This window comes from Pistacia vera, unplaced genomic scaffold, assembly GCF_008641045.1.
Source record: "Pistacia vera cultivar Batoury unplaced genomic scaffold, PisVer_v2 Contig948, whole genome shotgun sequence".
Classification (NCBI taxonomy): domain Eukaryota; kingdom Viridiplantae; phylum Streptophyta; class Magnoliopsida; order Sapindales; family Anacardiaceae; genus Pistacia; species Pistacia vera.
In genome coordinates, this window is record NW_022196832.1 from 5,791 (window position 1) to 27,442 (window position 21,652).

The 21,652-nt window shown below is 33.0% G+C and overlaps 3 protein-coding genes and 1 non-coding gene across 6 annotated transcripts; all 4 read left to right on the forward strand.

Annotated features, from left to right (window-relative positions):
• Positions 1–871: 871 nt before the first annotated feature.
• LOC116120818 lies at positions 872–4,564 on the forward strand. 2 transcript variants are annotated; one of them, XM_031406790.1, is made up of 4 exons: positions 872–1,240; positions 2,004–2,755; positions 2,854–3,988; positions 4,143–4,564. In XM_031406790.1, the coding sequence occupies exons 1-3, from the start codon at positions 953–955 to the stop codon at positions 3,347–3,349; spliced, it is 1,536 nt and encodes a 511-aa protein (XP_031262650.1). In that variant the 5' UTR covers positions 872–952; the 3' UTR covers positions 3,350–3,988; positions 4,143–4,564. The 2 variants fall into 2 exon arrangements, with proteins under 2 accessions (XP_031262650.1, XP_031262651.1); XM_031406791.1 differs by lacking the exon at positions 4,143–4,564 and having other exon boundaries at positions 2,868–3,005.
• A 1,107-nt stretch (positions 4,565–5,671) lies between these two features.
• LOC116120817 (protein spinster homolog 3-like) lies at positions 5,672–8,253 on the forward strand. 2 transcript variants are annotated; one of them, XM_031406788.1, is made up of 3 exons: positions 5,672–6,015; positions 6,501–7,252; positions 7,327–8,253. In XM_031406788.1, the coding sequence occupies exons 1-3, from the start codon at positions 5,728–5,730 to the stop codon at positions 7,829–7,831; spliced, it is 1,545 nt and encodes a 514-aa protein (XP_031262648.1). In that variant the 5' UTR covers positions 5,672–5,727; the 3' UTR covers positions 7,832–8,253. The 2 variants fall into 2 exon arrangements, with proteins under 2 accessions (XP_031262648.1, XP_031262649.1); XM_031406789.1 differs by having other exon boundaries at positions 5,879–6,015; positions 6,389–7,252.
• A 788-nt stretch (positions 8,254–9,041) lies between these two features.
• On the forward strand, positions 9,042–9,125 carry TRNAM-CAU. The gene is given in 2 exon segments: positions 9,042–9,079; positions 9,090–9,125. It is a non-coding gene; the product is annotated as a tRNA-Met (tRNA).
• A 5,347-nt stretch (positions 9,126–14,472) lies between these two features.
• LOC116120816 lies at positions 14,473–16,294 on the forward strand. The gene has a single exon (XM_031406787.1). The coding sequence runs from the start codon at positions 14,808–14,810 to the stop codon at positions 16,125–16,127; it is 1,320 nt and encodes a 439-aa protein (XP_031262647.1). The 5' UTR covers positions 14,473–14,807; the 3' UTR covers positions 16,128–16,294.
• The last annotated feature ends 5,358 nt before the right edge of the window (positions 16,295–21,652 follow it).

Sequence of the window (21,652 nt, forward strand, 5' to 3'; positions counted from 1 at the left end):
ATCCTTTCTTTGCGTCCCATTGGTCACCTGCCCGAGGGATTTCCTCGACTAAAGCAGGGCTTTGACACGTGGGCGATCTCCAGCTGCTTGCTGGTCTGGCACTCACTTGCTGCACTAATAGGAGCCATACCACTTAGGTTAGGCGTGACTTGGCCGCACATGCATGGCACAAAACCCTTCTGAACTCTGACCATCCTTTATTGACAAGGTCCCATGTCAACCCTACTTTTTCAGGTATAACATTTTTTTTACTTACATGTTGTTATATCATGGGTTGAGATAAACGATATGTCGTTCTAGAAACGAATTTAAAATTCTGTAGAGGGTAAATATTACTTACCTCCAATCAAATTGACACACATAGGGGGTTATCTGTTATACTTCAAAACTCAGGGGTCACATTGATATTCATCACATAAATGACATGTCTGTAGAAGGTAAACGACACGCCTGTTCTCATGTATAAACGACATGTCGTTTCAAATATAGATGATTTTGTCATTTTATACATAATATTCATCAAAATAAATAAATATTTTAGAGTGTGTTTTTACTATTTCAAATACTATTTTCTATACTATTTCAAGAATACCCCTTTGACACAATATTGATGTAATACTCTACCCAATACATTTTATTCAAATTTTATTCTCGTAATAATAACCTAACTCAACTCAATAATATTATTTCAAACATCCTGCTCAAAATAACAAAATCAAGACACTTCCTTTCGGTACATGGAAATACAACCCATAAATAAATAAATATTAAAAAAAAAATCCCAAAATAGTTGCATAATTTAAAAGATACTTTCCTTCTAAAAAAGGAAATTTTAAGAAAAAGAAAATTCATTTCCCTGTCTTAATCACAAGTCAAACTTCCAACATTTCCTCTCTTTTTCATTGTACTAAAAACGGAGGAATCTTCCTCCAAAAAAAACAGAGCAAACACAATGAAGTCAGAGACTGTAACATTGATGCTGGTGAATCTCGCAGCCATAATGGAGAGGGCTGACGAGTCATTATTACCGGGAGTGTACAAAGAAGTTGGTGCCGCTTTGCATATAGATCCTACTGGCTTAGGCTCCCTTACTCTGTTTCGATCAATCGTACAGTCTCTTTGTTACCCTCTGGCTGCTTTCTTAGCTTGCAGACATAACCGAGCTCATGTCATCGCTCTCGGAGCTTTTCTTTGGGCGGCAGCCACCTTTCTTGTCGCCATTTCAAATACTTTCTTTCAGGTGGGTATCTGTAATTTTTCAATCTATCGCGTTTCAAGTTGCAAAATTTGGTTTTGGTTTTGATTTTGATTTAATGTGATTTTTTAGTTTATGTTTTTTGGCTATTTCCATGGTTGCCAAAATGGGTTATTTAATTTTTTTTATTTTGCATACTTGGGAGTGTCAACCAGCTGCTCTAGCTCGTTTGAATTTGGGTGCTAAAATGGGCATGGAATATTGTTGCTTTAATGAAAATTGATTCATAATTTCGTAACTTTATGATTCGTAATTTCATATTGGAACTTGAGATTTTTCGTTTTCTGGATGAATATTCAAATGCATTTGCTGATCCCATGAAGTTAGCAACTGATTTAATTTTAGTTTCTGTACCACTCCTGTGAGAATTTGAGGCAAAAATTTGTCTTCATTGGGGTTGCAAAGCCGCTCAAATGATTGTATGCAAGCAATTGCGAGCTTGAATGCATATCTTCATGTTCCTTAAATATGGTTAAATTTGTTTTGGAGAAGAATTTTACAACCCTGCTGCCTTATTAACTTGTTCCTTCTGCTTCTTTGACTGATAATTCGAAGAAAAAGAGTCTTTCATAGTCTTATTGTTTATTGTATTTGAAGTTTTTTTTTCCCGCAAATCAAATACAAGACCCTTGGGTTTAGCTAACCCCAGTGGCTAAAGGTTTGCCATCCAGCTACAAATTTTTGCGTAATGTAATGTATTTGAAGTTTTGCATAGTGTAATATTTAGTCCTCTCATTTGGTTTTTTAGGTGGCGGTCTCAAGAGGCTTAAATGGAATTGGACTTGCTATTGTCATACCTGCCATTCATTCCCTTGTTGCAGATTCAACTGATGAGAGCAATCGCGGCATTGCTTTTGGATGGCTGCAACTCACTGGATACGTTGGTTCCATCATCGGTGGAATGTTTTCAGTACTAATAGCCTCAACATCATTCTTGGGTATACCCGGTTGGAGAATTGCATTCCATCTGGTTGGACTAATAAGTGTTCTAGTTGGTATTCTGGTTCGCATCTTCGCTAATGATCCTCGCGAATTTGAAGCTGATAGTAAAGGTAAAGATAAAAAAGCACGCAAGTCTTTTTCATCAGACATGAAGTACCTAATCAAAGAGGCAAATATGGTTATTAAAATCCCATCTTTCCAAATAATTGTGGCTCAAGGTATCTCTGGAACAATTCCAGGCTCAGCTTTATCATTTGCCGCTATGTGGTTAGAACTCATTGGTTTCTCCCACAAATTAACTGCATTCATCACGACCTTATTTGTAATTGGTTGTTCTCTTGGGGGTCTGTTTGGAGGAAAGATGGGGGATATTCTTGCGAAACGATTTCCTAATTCTGGGAGGATAGTTTTGTCTCAGATTAGTTCCGGCTCAGCCATTCCTATAGCAGCAATTTTGCTTTTGGCTTTGCCGGACTATCCATCCTCAGCATTTGTGCATGGTCTGTTTTTCTTCATCATGGGATTTTTCATTTCCTGGAATGTTCCTGCGACAAACAAGTATGTATTCTTAATCCACTTTGTTGTTCCTAGTGTTCTTGGACTACGTTTTACAGATCTATAACTTGAATTCAATAATATCCTAATGTTGCAAACAGTCCAATATTTGCAGAGATAGTTCCTGAGAGATCGCGAACAAGCATCTATGCGTTGGATTCAACATTTGAGGATATACTATCAAATTTTGCTCCATTCGTTGTTGGGATTTTGGCTCAGCATGTTTATGGTTATAAACCAATTCCCGAGGGAGCACCAGATTCAGTAGAGATTGAAACAGGCAGGGAGAATGCTACATCACTTGCCAAGGCAATCTACACAGCAGTTGGAATTCCAATGACAATTTGTTGCTTCATTTACTCCTTTCTTTATTGCACATACCCTGAAGACCGTGAGCGCGCAAAGATGGATGCCTTAATAGAATCAGAAATGCCAAACTTGGAAGCAGATTATTCTCCATCAACTCAACTTCATGTTTCAGAACCGAAAATGATGAATAAAAATAAAGAAAGCAGAATCGACATCAAGCATGGAGGCGAGGAGAGCCCTGATTTAGATGACAATGATGAGAATTCTCTTCTTTCCCATCAACTATAACATTGTCATGAGATTTACAAAACTGATTAACATATCTAGAAAAGCTGGACTATCTGATTGAACCTACATAAACGATGGAAATACTTCGCAACACGATTTTTCTTAACTTCATTTATAATTTAGTTCCCCTCAAGCTGTATATATTTCCCAGGCATGAGGAGGTTGACTAGTTTGTTCTTGTCTTGTTCATTTATTTACTTAATAATACAATTTGTACCCAAGTATCAGTTATGCAGATTTGTTTTCCAGATTTCGAGTAGATTCTACAGATAACTTATCATATAAACTTACGTTTTTGGCTGAGAACAAGTACATTTCAAACATTTATATGATTTTGTTTCTGATTACTTTGTTGTGGTATTTCATTTTGTCTGCAGGTTACTAATTTATGGCCATAGAGCCGAATTGAGAACAAACTATAAGCTGTGAAGGAAGATCCCCTTCCCAAAATATGATATAATCTTCATTGGAAAATGATAGAGTTACTGAAAAGTTTACACCGAATGACGTGGCAAAATCCTGACCGTTAATTACTATTAACTAATAATAAATCAACGGTCAAGATTTAGTCACGTCATTCGGTGCACAAATTCGGTGCACACTCATCGGTAATTGGAGCATTACTCATCTTCATTTCTGGTAAGTCCATCATCTGACTTCAAAACAATCATATGCCACATATGTAGTTGAAAAATTCGTTCTTCAAACTAAGCTCTTTCTTTTTTTTAAAAGATCCGCAATGATAAACTTAACTCACATGAAAATTTCCCTACTTATTGCATGATAATTTCAGGATATGACTTGGAATGTGCAGCATTAGTCAAGAAGAATCTCTGAAATCAGATACAGATCTTTTTGAGCTTTACAATTTTTCTTGCTACTTTAACTCAATTCAAGAATTTTCGTGTTTATATAAACCGCATACTATTTGCTCAATTTGATCTTTGCAGGATTTGATAAAATTAATGGAGCTTACAAACTGCAGAAGTTCTTTCTTGAACCAGAAGCTCTACATTAACATATTCCTGCTGATATCTTCCACAGCATCTTCCTATAAATGCCTGCAAAATTGCTTTTGCGTCTCTATTGGAGTTGTTGACCACTTCAACAATAACGGTCACACAGATGCATTCAGGAGTCCTGGTGAAGGATTTCTCTAAGTCATAAACCCAGTCTATGAACTTATTTTTTTCTCTGTATAAATGTGATAGCAAATTATAGGGTAAACTACATTCATTGTAACGAGAGAGGTGAGATAGTATTTCAATAATATTGATTCTGTTGGACGTAGTATTTCTTTCGTCAATATGAACATCTTAGCTTGTACTACTACTACTGTTATTTCTTAAGAATTTATTATTTTGCTTATGGTTTATTATGCAGTAGAAACAAACAATATTATCCTTATGAATTAGTTTTTTTTTTCTTATGTAATCCTCTCAAATAAGAAGTTTTGACCATTTATGTCTAATAATAGAAACTGGAAACTTATCCTGGTTATGGCTTCTTCATACTTTGTAAATAATAACTACTTTGTGGAGTTCAATCTCCCATGTCTATGATTTTTCTTTTTTATTTGTTTCTAAAAGAAGGGATTCTTTTGGATATTTATATCCAAGTTGCATTTGTTTATAATACGATACGAAGATCCAAAACATGATTATAATAATATAAAATAGGATTTGCTAATAAATTATGGAAGAAGAAAGAGAATCTTTATCTTGAATATACAAAATACTTTATAAAATTTATACACACCTTGCGATTCACATATTTTAGTTGCAACTTGGTGTCACATTCAAAAAATGAATTTGAAAATGAAAATAATTCAGATTTTGATATTTTCAATATTTGAAAATGCTTTCTAATATTCTCTAAATATCTAGTTTGACATTATAAGACCTCGCGGTTTTATTATTGGGTTTCAAGCTTAAAACACGTCTATTGAGTATAAGTCTATTAACCTTACTTAAACATTCGATTATCCTAATGTGGGAGCAATGCGAGACTTTAGGTCATAACATTCGAGTTTATTTTTAAAAGTAAAAATAAACACAAATATTTGTTGGAAATTACTTTCCCCTAAATTGATGCATAAGCTAATTAATCACATTCCTTCCTTTAAAAAAAAAAAACAAGTTTAAGACAAAACAAAATCTTCTCCTTTTTCTTTTTTCTTTTTTCTTTTTAATGTCTTAACCAGAACTCAACTTCCACTCTTCTCCACCAATCCCATCTCACCACGTGTCGCCTTCCAATTGGTTCCCTCCATAATAAACCTCAAAGTCTTCTACCTTCCAAGTCAAAACAGAGCATCAGAAAACAGAGAATCCTCTGCTTCCTCATTTTTCTCTGTTTTTATTCCACAAAAAAACACAATGAAATCGGAGACTTTAACGTTGATTCTAGTGAATCTCGCCGGCATAATGGAAAGAGCCGACGAGTCATTGTTACCGGGAGTGTACAAAGAAGTAGGTGCCGCTTTGCATACAGACCCCACTGGCTTAGGTTCACTCACTTTGTTTAGATCAATTGTGCAGTCTTCTTGTTACCCTTTGGCTGCTTACTTAGCCACCAGACATAATCGAGCTCATGTCATTTCTCTTGGAGCTTTTCTCTGGGCTGCAGCCACATTTCTTGTCGCCATTTCAAGTACTTTCTTTCAGGTATGTGTAAAATTTATCTATCTATCTTCTCAACTTTGTGTTTCAAGATTTGGTTCTGTTTTTCTGAAGTGTTTTCAATGTTTTGTTTGTGTTTTTTAATTATTATTTTTTTGGTGGCTATGTAGATTGGTAGATCTAGATTTTTCAGTTAAGTTGACTTGGTTTTCTTGTTTATGGGAGAATTTTAGAAACCATTGTGAGGTTTGAACTATTATCGTAAAGGACCCGGCTGCTGGTTGGGGGTTTATTTTGGAAATTTTTATTTTACGAGGGGTAGCGTGACATTTGTTTAAACTTCATTGTTTGGTTTGTGAAATTCTTCCTTGGTTTACTATGATCTTATGAATTAATTTGATTTTTTTACTTGTTTTAGAGCTGCTTCTTTTACTAGTGATTTGAGAGCCCCATTTGTGACGCAAAATCTGTGTTCATAAGCCTGATTGGCTGCACATTTTCATCTTTGGTCCTCTCATTTGGTTCATTAGGTGGCAGTCTCAAGAGGCTTAAATGGAATTGGACTTGCTATTGTCACACCTGCAATTCAGTCCCTTGTTGCTGATTCAACTGATGACAGCAACCGTGGCATGGCTTTTGGATGGCTGCAGCTGACCGGGAACATCGGTTCCATCATCGGCGGGCTCTTTTCAGTTCTAATAGCCTCAACATCATTCATGGGGATACCTGGTTGGAGAATTGCATTTCATCTGGTTGGCCTAATTAGTGTCATAGTTGGCATTTTGGTTCGCCTTTTCGCCAATGATCCACGCCACCTGGAAAGCGAAAGTAGAGCTAAAGATCAGATATCAGAAAAGTCTTTTGTCTCAGAAATGAAGGACCTGATCAAAGAAGCTAAAATGGTCATCAAAATCCCATCTTTTCAAATTATTGTAGCTCAAGGTGTGTCTGGATCATTCCCTTGGTCAGCTTTATCATTTGCTCCAATGTGGTTAGAGCTCATTGGCTTCTCCCACAACTTAACTGCATGCCTCATGACTTTGTTTGTGGTTGCTTGCTCTATTGGGGGCCTATTTGGAGGAAAACTCGGGGACGTTCTAGCGAAACGATTTCCGAATTCTGGGAGGATCGTTCTGTCACAGATTAGTTCTGGTTCAGCCATTCCTATTGCAGCAATATTGCTTCTGGCATTGCCTGATGATCCATCCTCAGCATTCATTCATGGCCTAGTCTTTTTCATCATGGGATTATGCATATCCTGGAACGCACCCGCGACGAACAAGTATGTATCCTCAATCCTTTTTGTTATTACTAATTTAATCCCATTTGTTCTATGACTAATTTGAGTGCATACAGTCCAATCTTTGCAGAGATAGTTCCTGAGAAATCGCGAACGAGCATCTACGCGTTGGATCGATCTTTCGAGTCCATACTGTCATCTTTTGCTCCTCCTATAGTTGGAATTTTAGCTCAACATGTTTATGGCTACAAACCAGTTCCCAAGGGAGCTTCAGATTCAATAGAGATTGAAACAGACAGGCATAATGCTACATCACTTGCCAAGGCACTCTACACAGCAGTTGGCATTCCAATGACACTTTGTTGCTTCATTTACTCCTTTCTTTACTGCACATACCCGAGAGACCGTGAGCGCGCGAGGATGCACGCCTTGATAGAATCAGAAATGCAACAGTTGGAAGCAGATCGTTCTCCTTCAATGGAGAAACACTCTCAACTTGATGTTTCAGAGTCGAAAACGACTAATGGGAAGAAAGGAAGCAAAACTGACATAGAGCATGGAAGGGAGGAGACGAATGATTTACATGATAATGATGAGAAGTACTTGCTTTCCCACACATGAAATATGAACATTGTGGTAGAAACATCGACAACGCCACTATTTTTGTAAAATTTATAGATTCTTATACAGGGTCATTTCAAGTTTATGATCAAGGGAGATCCGCATATGATCTTCAGCTATTTATTCATTCAAAAGCTGTATAATTTTATGGGGCCTGAGGAGAGTGACATGATCTTCAGCTATTTATTCATGCAAAAGCTGTACAGAAGTCTGAAGACTTGAGATGATGTAAAATGGGAGGCTGCATCTACTGATAAAGTCCATTGTAAACATTAAGATTTTTGTGTGCGTCCGATCGATCACGATTAAGCGCAACAAAGTTACTTAAAACTTTTGTTTAATGAACATATCAAAGAGAGTTAATAAAGACTTCTTTTTGGTTTATGAGCTCTTGTATTTTGTGGACAAAAGAAAATGTCTTCTCATCAGATTCTTCATCTTTAATAAAGATGTTTGGAGTGTTATTTTATGCAAGCCTTAGAGAGTTAGTGAAATATAAATCGCTCCCACCATTTTGGAAACTGGAAAGTATATTGTATACCCATCCAGATTACGTTTACCCCTTTAAAAAAGAGCAAATAATTTTGCCACCCAATGTTTTCCTTAAATACATTCCCACCCAAAAAGTTTCAAAATACCATTTTTTCACCCAAAGTTTATATTTTGTTACTACTCAAAAACGATTTTAACCAATTTTGGTGGCAAAAATTCTCCCCGTTACCACCATTTGAACCTCCGGTCTCCTTTTTATAAAACCCTTCTTACACTAATACTTGATTTTTCGCTGATCATCGGCCACTGCAAAGTTAGGGTTTTTTGTTCTTAACTGATTTTTGGTTGATTCCAGCGATGAATATCAATCGGTCACAACCATTCGATCCATCGGCCTCTACTCTACAAAACCCCTCTGACTCTAGCTCCTAATAACTCACTGAACGCTAATTGAGAAATTAAAGTATATTTTAGATATAAACGGAATATAAACTTTGGGTGGAAAAGTGGTATTTTGAAACTTTTTGGGTGGAAAAGTGTCATTAAGGCAAACCTTGGGTGGGAAAGAGTGGTTTACTCTTAAAAAAAAAAAATTAAAAATCATACTTTTATAAAATCGTGCACATTAATATTTCACCGTCTAAGGGGGTTGGGATATAATTACCTTCATATGGATCACTTAAGATATATTAAATAAAAATGAACATAAAAACATCAAGGGGTGGTGGCGCAGTTGGCTAGCGCGTAGGTCTCATAGCTTAGAGTGATCCTGAGGTCGAGAGTTCGAGCCTCTCTCACCCCACAACTTTTGGATTTTTCCAAAAGTGCCTTTTGCAGAAGCACTTTCTACTTGTTATTTTAATGGCAATATTTATTAAATAAAATATAACTTACTGCAAGTAACATGAAAGCTGTAAGTAGCACTTTAAATTTATTGTCCATTAATGTGTCCCTTCTTTAATTTTCATTCAATTTAATAATAGAACATGCTTTTCTGCTGCTTTTTCCCGCAATTTATTAATAAAATTATTTTCAGAACATAATTACTTCAATATTCATATTTATTAAGCCTTAATTATATATTTCATACCAAGGCTATAATTCCTGTAATTGAGACATGAACAAACCAATATCCTTATTGTTAATTATGTTTAATGATAACTACTGTATTAAACTTATGCAAGATTTTACTTTATCTAATAAACTTTATTCAAAATTATGAATATACGATGAATTCTTTTCTTATGTGTAACTTTTTTATAGAACGTTTTTTGAAAATTAATATTATCTATTATGAACTCAAAATTAAGCAATAATGCCGTTTAATTTAACCAATATTTTATATGAATTTAAGTCAAGTTAGCATTATTTGTGCTTTTTTTTTTATGTATAATTTAAAAACCCTTTAAACTTAATATAAAATAAATTAAAAAGAAGAAAAGAAAAAAGAGAATGCAAGTTGGGTATTTTATTAATGTAAAACTATAATATATATTCTTTCATATCCATTCGTACAATTATTTGCATGGGTATTATTGGGGAAGACAATGACATTTGATAAATTCCCAATAAGATTCAGTGGAAAGAGGGGCCACATTTTGATCTATTAACATCGCGAAAAAAATCCAAAATACGTCAACACTGTTATGTTATGTGTATCACCAACCATTACATTTATGAATTATGACTAATTGTGAATTTTTATTTAATTTTTATTGTTAATGTTAATAATTATATTTATCTTATATTGTTAATTTGATAGACTATTATAATGTATATATATATGGTTGGACTCAAGGGTAGACCCACGTGGAGTTAAGTGACCCTAAGTTTCATTCTTGGGTTTGCCTCTGATTAGATTTTTTCTTCTTGAACTAATTTTTGGGAGTGAATTATACTGTGATTGTGCATGCTCTTGACTTTTGAGCTTGAGTCTCAAGCTTTTAGTTATTAAAATGAAAAATTATATGATAAATACATATTAATTAATAATATAAATGACGTGATATTCCTATGGTATCGTAGATTCTTCAGATGTTGGGTTCCCTGTAAAGGAAACCATCTTGCAACACTTGTTCTGCTTTTTAAAAACATTTTCAGATTGTGGGTAGACTATGTAATATGAAATGAAAGCAGAAATTATAGTTTTACTTTTAAGTGAGTCACAGCTTGGCTTCAAGTACTTGGTAACCATGTGTCACGAGTTGAGAGTTTTATACCCAAAAGACTAATCTATTAGATAGAGAGACTCTCTCCATTTATAAACCTAGGAACTCCTTAATGCGTTTTCAATGTGGAATTTGTTACATTCTCTCTCACCCAATCCTGTGATGCCCTCATCACAGGTGGAACCCTTTATCTATCCATTCACCTCACTCTTGTGTGAATCAACAATCACACGTGGATGCCTCTGTGTGAGTATTTGGTGGGACATCGAAAGACAAATTAGGACTGCTCTGATACCACTTGTCACATATTAGAAGTTTTATACTCAAAAGATTAATATATTAAATGGAGAAACTTTCCTTCATTTATAAACCTAAAATCTCTCTAATACGCTTACCATGTGGAATTCATTAAACATGGCATATAAACTTGTACCTTGTGAATATGATTGAAACTTACACTCAAACAAACTTATTAATAATCGGAACGTAAAGACAAAGGGACATTAAATTATAAGTCCTTTTCATATTTCTTTTGTAGGTTTGAATAATTATAAATGTAAAGAGAGAGCGCGACGTCGTTCGTCTTCTTTTTATAAAAATCTGAAAAATAGAATTTGAAGATATTAATATGAATTTATCAGTTTAAATTTTTATAATAAAAAATCCCAACAACTCCACATGCATCCCATAACAAAAATCACAATAAAAGAAAACCCATTAATAATATTTAATCATCGATATGATTATGTTATTAAGGATCTAGTTAGTACGGTTTAAAAGCACTTATTATTTTCGTTGGTGCTTGATTTTGGACATCAATAACTCGCACATATAAAATATTAAGAGAGTCTTAGAAATTACACGTGATAGATCCGTGAGATTTGAATATGGTGTTGAGATTATATATATTGCAGAAAACATAAATAATAGACTGAAAAGAGAGATTTTTATAGTGGTTCTGATGCTTAAAGCAAGTTCTACATCCACTATTATTTTATTATTCTTTGACTATTTCTATGATATTATCCGTAAGACATACAAAGATGAAGAAATACTTTGCTTTCAGAGAGAAAGAATGAAACTCAAATCTATGTCTAACTCTCATATACCCAACCCCTCTTTCCGTGAAGAGAAGTGTCAATTTATCTACGTTTAAGGTCAATGTAATGAGTGTTTTACAAGTTGTCTTGACACATGAAAAGCTCTCATCCGTTCTTTTCTTAAAAGAAAATAAGGTTAGTATAAGATATCTTTGAGGCGGTATAGGTTTAACATGAAGTATAATTTGTCTTTTAGACATTTGTTGAGCTGACATCAACGTGACTTTTTAGGTATAACAATTTTAAATAAACTTTTATGAGTAATGGATAAGTCCAACTAAATTGGTTATAAATTGTTATTTCGAATGTCGATCTAATTTTAGGATTGATCATTCAATTCACGAACATTATTGAATTAGCAATTAGTCATTACTTAGCTGTATAATTAGGTTTGGTGAAAGTGATTAAGCTTTCGTTTTAAGGTTGATATAAATCAAATCAAATTTCATTTTCAAGCTTTTTAATTATTTGTGGCTCGAAATTATAAGATGAATCACGAAACTTTACGTTAAAGGAAAAAGACAAAATTTAATCCTCTTTCTCTCATTGTCCTGTGGTTGTGGATCAATTTGGAATCTCATTCAATCCTCTTTAATATCCAAATATATAAATCAAATGTAAAACAAAAATATCAAGGACCCACTTGATCAAAAGGTTGAAATTGCTTGATCAAATAGGACCCATTTTTTAGGATTCCCATCTTAAAACATGGGGGAAATGCTGGATTAAGGTGGTTTTGGACCTACCAAAATGATATTTTTAATAAATTCCAAAATGAGAAAGCAAGATATTTAATTAAAAAAATTAATCAATTAATTAATTAGCGTACATAAGTCAACTAATTCAACTATCGGTCTCCACCGTCTCATTTGCTTTGTATTATTTAGATCACGATCTAAGTCTTGTCATATCACCAACACTTACTGAATCAAAGTGCTTGTTAAATGCAAAAAAATCTACATCCTTCCATTCTTTACTAGGGTTTGGATTTTTGTAGATAATTTGATTTGATAAATCTTCAACGAGACGGGTGTAATGTATATATTCATCTTACTAAAAACTTTAAAGTAATAGATTTTTATTTATGGGTTTTCGATTATACATGTAATTTGTTTATTAATCTAGTTTATATAAATCTTATGCATTGAGATAAATGGTAAACATTTGATGAACGTTTTTACACACAAAACATTTTCCATTCTTTATTACTTATTAGGGTTTGGATTTTTGTAAATAATTTGATTAGAAAAATCTTCTATGAGACGGGTGCAATGCATACATTCGTTTTACTAAAGACTTTAAAGTAATATGTTTTTACTTATGGGTTTTTAGGTTATATATACATTTGTTTATTAGTCGGGTATATACAGATCACATGTGTTGAGATAAATAGTAAACATTGGATGAACATTTTTACACCCAAAACATTAAACAAATCTTCTTCCTTCCATTCTTTATTATTTATTAGGTTTTGGATTTTTGTAGATAATTTGATCAGAAAAATCTTCTACAAGACGGGTATAATGTATACGTTCTGTCTTACTAAAGATTTTAAAGTAATAGGTTTTTACTTATGGTGTTTCGTTTATATATATATTTGTTTATTAATCTGGTAAATACAGATCACATGTGTTGAGATAAATAGTAAACATTGGATGAACGTTTTCACACCCAAAACATTAAAAAATTAATTATCTTTCCTCTCTGAAGTAATACTATTTGTTCAAACATTCAAAGATAATACTTTAAACACAAGTTTGATTTCAAGATTATTAAAGTTAGTGAACAATTGGCATTTGGGTAAGGTGGAATTTTGACTTTGTGATGACAAAAGTTGTACCACTTTTTAATTTTGTGAAAATAATGCAAGTTGGGTAAAGTTGCATATAATATATGAATGCCCACTTAAGTCATCTTCAAACCCCATCTAATTTCTTATTTTAACCCAACTTGGAAATATTAATACCTTTAAAATACAATATATATATATAGAGATATGTGTTAACATACTAGTATCATAACTTGAAATGTTCATCTCATCAAACATTTTTTTCTGGTAATATATATAGTTTATCATGAAACTTGTAAGCGCATATGTAAAATGTATACAGAAAGTATAGATCAAGAAAAGTATAGTTTGAAAACCGCTTTTCTGACTCTAATTTATAGAAAAACAATTTTCAACCTTCCATCTCGAATGCCTACACGACGAATTAAATCATGTCGACAATTACATAAACAAAATATATATATATATATATATATTTTTTTTTTTTTATTACCGTGGTGCCTGTGTCAACTTGCGCACACATAAACTAATCTCCAAAATTCATTGAACACTTTACAAACTCAATGGATCAGATAAGTCATAAATATGGTAAGTGACTACTTTGTGAGACTCCAACATTTTGTTGCCACCTAGATGGTCACAATGCTAGTGGTTAACAAGACATGATTTCTTGATGCACACCTACACATTTTGTTGCCACTCTAGTAAACCGAAAACTTATTTTCAACCTTGAACCTCAACCATCTAAAACACCTTTTATTTTTATTTTGTTTTGTTTGTTTTTTATTTTTATGACCAGAGGTCCTCGGGCTAGCTCACACATACTTAAACTAATCTCTTAGAATTCTGAAATTATCGATTAGATAAAAACTCTAATTATTATTCCTGTTAACACTCAAAAATAAACTTAAATTTAAAATCTCTTGAATAAGATACCTAAGAGTTTTTATCATGTCATACATCCAAAATACAATAAAATGGGTAAAAACTTGGTAACAAAATTTATGTTAACTTAAAAAGAAAGGATGGCCATGGCCTCGAGCCTTTCTACCTTGTAAATTTAAACATTTATTATCCAGAGGTAATTAGAGGCTGGCACTGAATCAGGAGGTTCTAAAACTTGCAAGGAGCTGCAAAGCAAAACCGCGTTAATGGGAAGGCATTTCATGTCTACTTGCTCCATGTGACTCCTCTCATCTAGTGTCTACTTTTGCATTAAAGTCTTCAACTCTCCGGTTCTTGTCCACAGTTCTTTATATATTTATATATATGCATATATAAATATACTTTCTCTCTCCCTTACACTCACTCTGACTGTCTTACTTAAAATCTCCTCAGTCATTAGATCCAAGCCACTCTCTATCTACCTAGCTAACTTTGAAGCATCCTTAATTTGGATCTTCAAAGCTATTCCTAGATTTCACAAAATGATCATCAACTCATCTTTCATGTACTTCTTCAGTTTCAGAACAGTACTTCTTTTGTTTCTTTTCTCTACTTCTATTCTTGTTGTGTCTGTCTCTTCTGATGAATTCCATCAGCAGCAGCAGCAGCAGCTTCAGAATAAGCAATTTCTTGGTGGCAGAAGATCACTGTTTGAGATTGATGAATTTGAGCAGCCCCAGTCCCAGAAGCCAAAAAAGAAAAGCACTTCTTCTTCTTCTTCTTCATCATCTTCCACCAAGAATCAAACCAAACTTATTAAACCTAGCTTATCTACAAAACCCAAAAACCAAACCAAACTCATCAAGACTAACATTTCTTCCAAGAACCAAACCATCAAGCTTCAGAAATTGAAATCTTCAAATTCCACAAAGCCAACTCTCACCAATTCATCAAAATCTGACCTCAAAAAGCTGAACTCACCCACTTCAAAGCCATTGAAAACCTCAGATCCACTCAAAAACAAAACAAAAATTCCCACAAAACAAACACAAACCCTTCTAGAAAAGAAAGAAACAACAAAACCAAAACCAAAACCAAAACAAGAAAAACAAATCCCCAAACAGAAACAGAAACAACCCAGTTGGCTCGAGGATGAAGACGACGATTTGGTATCAGAATTCAGAGACCTCCCCACCAAATTTCAACGGACTTTATTGCCAGACCTCGAGAGAATCTCAACGACCTCAAAAGCTTACTTGGACAAGTACAACAAAGAAATCACAAAAGGGTTTAAGCCCTTTGTTGGTCACAAATACGCTTCCACGATTGCTTCCATATGCTCTTTTCTTTTCATTTTAGTCCCTCTGGTTTTAGTTTCTCTTATTTTCAACCGCATCAAGGCTTATTTTTCTATCCAAAAGATCCTCATTTTCATCCAAGTTTACCTCGCAATCTACTTCTCGATCCTTTGCCTATCGGCTCTGGTCACGGGCCTGGAGCCGCTGAAGTTTTTCTACGCTACATCGCAGTCCACGTATGTGTGTTTACAGGTTCTTCAAACGCTCGGCTACGTGTTGTACTTATTGCTGCTTCTGATGTATTTGATTCTCGTGTTTTCGACCGATTGTGGGCTGGGCTCGAGGATGTTGGGCCTGGCCCAAACGTTTGTGGGCTATGCGGTTGGGCTTCATTACTACGTGGCGGTGTTTCATAGGGTGGTGCTTCATCAACCGCCCAAGACGAATTGGAAGATTCATGGGGTTTATGCCACGTGTTTCCTTGTGATTTGTTTGTTCGCTACGGCGGAGAGGAGGAAGAAGGCTTACTTAGAAGAAGGTGGTGAAGAGGGCAAGAAAAGCTAAGTTTTTAATGTTAATTAAATTTCAATTAATTGATTAATTAGTTGGATTAAATTGCATAATGTATAATCTTAGCCAATCAAAAGAGAGAAAAAAAATTGTAATAATTAATTTGATTGGCTGAGAAAATACAAATATTTTTCTTTATCATCCGCCTTTTTATAATTTTTTTTTTATATATATATATTTATTTTCCTTCGTTGTTAGGTAGGATTTTAGGATTAAGCCTACTATAATCTTTAGTGGGAATTTTTAAAAACAATTGTCAAAAGAACTTTTTGATTTTGTTTTATTTTGAATAATTGGAAGTTCTACAACTATGAATTAGAAGAATTTGGTATTTATATTGTATTTGCTTTCATATAAATCATTTATTTTTCTTATATGATCATAAAGATAAAATATAAATACCTTATATATCGATCCTCTACTATTCTTTTGAAAGATAAATATAAATTTAATTGTCGAGAAATTCTAGTAAGAGTTAGGGATGAAGATCCCATTCTCGTTCGGCGAATATCTCGATTACCGTTCCCAACCTCATATATCATTGTCTAATACATAACATGAGTCAATTTAAGAGAGATTGTCAATTTTAAAAATAAATTATAACCTTTATAACAAATTCAAAATCAAAATTAGGAACGACAATCTCGTTCTCATGTAATATCTATCTTTTATAATACTTGATTTTACGAGAGAGTTTGGTTTCTAAATCAAAACAACTTTATTTTTTTTCTAAAAATCCAGGTATCTCAAATATATGAATGATTTTAATTAAAGGATCAACTTTTTTTGTTAATTTATGTATACGTCAATTAAATCGGCCGATAATTAGTTACCTGACAACACATGTACTTACATCCAGGCTGTATCAATGTCGGTCCAACATGGTGTCAGGAATCAGGGATTTAAGATACATTGGAGCGTGTTCCACGCTTCACCATGTCTCGAGTGAGATGTTTAATCAATTTCACTGAATAAGCTAAGCTGGCAACGGTTTTGATGCGGTGCGTCGGTGGCTCTCTGGGCTTATTCTACAGCCGACAATTTTGTTCGTGGCCCTCCAGAATTTAATGATCTTTGCCCTTTGGAGCCCCAAGGAATTTCAATTGCTGGGAGTGATGAAAGATCAGTGATTGGCGCCATCTCATATTTTAATCACCGAATTCGAGACGATTTGTGGAATCCTGGCCGTTCGCTTATTCATTCAGGGGAAAATATGGGTCCCAATTCTCACATTCGTTAAATTTTCAGCCTGATTTTGATCGTTTGATTAGATCTTGACTAGTTAATTTGTCATCTGCTTCTTTGTAAAATTGATTAATTTAAAATAATCTACGATTTTTAGAAATGATTGAAAACCCCTTATTAAAGAATTTTTAAAACTTTAACCCTTTTTTTAATTATATAATTTTGAAGAGATTTTAATAATTTTAGAGAATAAAATGTTTCTAAGATTGGTGGGTCCATTTTAAATTAATGGTGGTTAAAGGGTATATTAATAAACTCATAAAGAAAAACAAAAAAAATATTACGAAATAAATAATAAAAATTTATCGATTCAATATATTTCAAATAAATAATAAAAATTGACATAGAGTTATATTTTATATCCCTATAAAAAAAATTATAAAAACATCTATTGATATTTTTTCGGTATTCGAATTTAAAAAAGAGAATAAAAAAACTTTCAAAAGGAAAGGCAATTCGATTAGTTAAGATTGAGAGAAATTGAAGAAATAAAGGCCTCAAGATTCATATTATATTTGTTATTAGTATAAGCATCGGTATTTGTATGAGTATAAGTAAAAATCAATACTCGTTTGACGTTTCTTGTACCATTTTAGGACTATTCACCACATTTTCATCGGTTTTGCTCTATTTTTTTTTTCTTTTTTGTCTAAATCAAACACTAATTTATACTATGAAAGCATTTTGAAATACTTTTAGAAAGTGAATTTTACAAAAGAAACCTCAAATTCACCGAACACCCATGAGAGTATTTAGGAAAAGTTGTTTGGTGGGAAAAAAGTTGCATTAGATTTCATCCTCTAAAGTACAACAAGGCATTGAAACTTTTTCTCAAGATTATTTAGAAATTTATGAGATCTCAAAGTAATACCCCATTTCACACTCCTTTTTGCATTTTAAAAGTAAACATGTTTTAGCACTATCTTTAAACCAATACTAAAATCTGAAAGATTCGATACTTTCAAAATCAATGGTTTTAAAAAGGGTTTTTAGTAACGTTTAACATTGTATTTGTAGGATATAAAATTACATATTTAACGTTTTGTATCACAAATGGGTTTAACTCATTGGACATCTTTATCGACATTATATTTGAATCCAAAGGACACCTAGGGCAACAGCTTTAGTAGAAAAATCACCTGCTTCCATGAATTTTGACAATAAATTAAGTAAAAGGAAATACATCATCCAATTCAAATGTGAGAGCTCTAAGCTTTGTTCTCTTTTTAAGGTCCATTTCATATATTTTTGTGGAGGATATAATTGTTGGGCCCAGCCCAATTGTTTCCAGCCTTCAGCCCCTGAACTGAAAATTGTGGTTTCAAACTATTGATCATTAATGTAGTTGAGAAAGTTGAGTGTCAACTAAGTTTATTATTTGAGTAGACACACAACTATAAGATTGTCAACTCTTAGAGCAATTTATTATCCATTCAATTACTCTCTATGTCCATTATTAGATAGCAAATGTTCAAAACAATTAATGATCTTGTCCGTTGTTGGACACACTCCTTACAGTTTTGTCTTCGACATAAACAATGCTACAATTACCCAAAAAAATACACCGGCATACGTGCCATCATCTTTTTTTCTTAAAAAACAAATTCATAATTAATGGATGATCAAGATAGTGCCACGTTTGTCAGTGCGTGAATTCGGTGTATTTTTTTCGGTAACTGTATTATTTTTCATGTTATATATCCTTAGCCTAGACCTTTTTTTTTTTTAATTTTTACATGAAGTATTCAGATTAACTTGCGTACACCTCAATTAATCTCTTAGGACCTTAAAATTATCGGTTAGATAAGAGCTCTAGTGGCCACCCAATTAACAATTAAGGTGAATCGAATTCATAACTTCTTAAGTAATATATTTAAAAGTCCTAGTTAACTACTCGACCATCCGATGGTGGTTAATATGTATAGTGTAGCGACTGTATTATTCAACAAAAGACTTATAACATCAAACAATGATTAACATCCATATAATATATGGTCCCTCATTGGTTCCCATATGTCAATTAATTTTCAATCTTTCCCATGTCTCAATGTGTAGCTTTCAAAATGGTACATAGATTCTGAAATGAAAGAGACTATCCAAGACATTGAACAATCTTTTGAAACATTGTTTTCACAAGCATATATCAATCCTATTAATATGGACTGTTTTGTGTTGTCTTTTTGGAAAAGAAAAATGTAATTGAAATTAACATGAAATTTGTAACCTCCCTTATATGGTAATTAATAAACCTGTAATTGAAATTAACATGAAATTAAAATATGAAAACGGTTGCCCCTTATTTAAGAAAATTTCATTTTAATGTGCCTTAAATATAATTCCTTAAATAAATTGTTTAACTAGGGTCTCCCTCATTCATTGAATATTACACTTTTAAACATTATTTTCTGATTCTGTCTTTGTATGACCCTGCCTTAAATACTCCCCTTTGTTTCACTATTATATCCCTATCTTATTCCACTATTCTATCCTAAAAACAAAAAAATGCAGATGTTTCAATATTTTCAAAATCTAATTCTACCTTATTCAACTTTCAAAATATTAATATTTACCTTTGTTGTAAAAATAACCTAACTTTACTTTTTTCAAAATACTATTCTAAAAAACATCAAATAATGAACCAAACGGAGTCTTGAAATTATTCGGCTGTATTTGGTAGAGTATTTAGAATAATATTTTTGAAAAAGTTGAGTTGAGTTGAGTTGTTATTACGAGAATAGAATTTGAAATTAAAAATTTGTTTGGTAAATTTTTGGAAAATATTTTCTAAAAATATTTAGATTATTTTTAATCCCTTATATTTGTTAATTTAGCTAAATAGCCCTTACAATAAAAGTTTTATAATTAAAAAAAAAAACACCTTAATCCACCCATTAAATGCTAGCAGTCGGCCACCACCGTCGGACAGTGGTCAGAAGTCGTCGGAATGATACATGATCGACTGGATCAGGTCGGTAATAAGTCGATCTGACCTTTTTCGGCCAAAGATCTGGTCGTTGACGACAGTCATATCTTGGTCGTCGTTGACGACAATCATATCTTGGCGGCCGTTGACGACCAGATCTGACCGTCAATAGCAAGATCTTTGGACATAGATTTGGCCTTTTCCGCTCAGATCGGCGCACAACCAACCATATCCGGCTATTTGTGCCCCATTCCGACAGATTCCAGCCACCTTCTGAAGGTGGTGGCCGGTTTTCGGGAATATGTAGATGGGTGAGGGTGTTTTTGTCAATTTATAAACTTTTATTATCGGGGATGTTTAAGTTAAATTAACAAACCTAAGGGGTTAAAAAAAATTAAATGTTTTGAGTTGAATATAATATGATTGGATTTTGAGAATATTGAAACAGATATATATTTTGAATATGATTGGATAAGATAATATTTTGAATAATAAAACAAACATAACCTAATTTTCCCCCTGATTTTTGGGTCAAGTGTTTACACTTTACATTACAATTAATTGGCATTATAGTAAGCCACTATGTTTACAACATTAGTCGATTTTATTCGATTTCGATATGAATTAAATTATAAATTAACGATAATTCTGTAAGGTTAGGTAATTACTTAAATAGGAAACACTATTTTCGTTTCGAATAGAAGTATCATATTTACCTTGAGGATCAAAACATTTTGCATAAACATATCTAGCAAAGATCTTAGTAGATAAGATTTTGCTCAACATTCTTTATATCTCAAAACCCTATTTTTTCTCTACAATTTACCCAAAACATGGAAACATAATGGTCATATAACCATATTATTTCATCTATAATTATATGATCATATAATTAATCCTTTTCTTTATCCTTTTAGCTATCAAGATTCAAGAGGTATAGTTCAAGCTCCATGTATATATTTTTATATTTATGCATTAATGTCAATAATTTTTTTTTCCCCTTTTAGAGTCATTATTCTTGCATTCTAAGATAAGAAAAGAAAATATTATCAAACGGGTACACATATAATTATCGATTATTACTAATTCAATAACATTATAGATCCGGTATTGTACTGTAAATGACGGAAGATAATCATTAAAGTTTAAAATAAGTGGGAATTCTAAGTAATTTCAAGTGCATGCACACAAACTATTTGCATGGAAGTTTGATAATTTATTTATTAGCTTGATGAATATAGACATGGAAATTGGTAGATCCAAAAATGGATTGATTGATTTGAGGTCTTAGTTTAGTGGTAGGGTCTTTTTGCCACTAGATGCTTTATTCACACTACAATTTTATCAATTC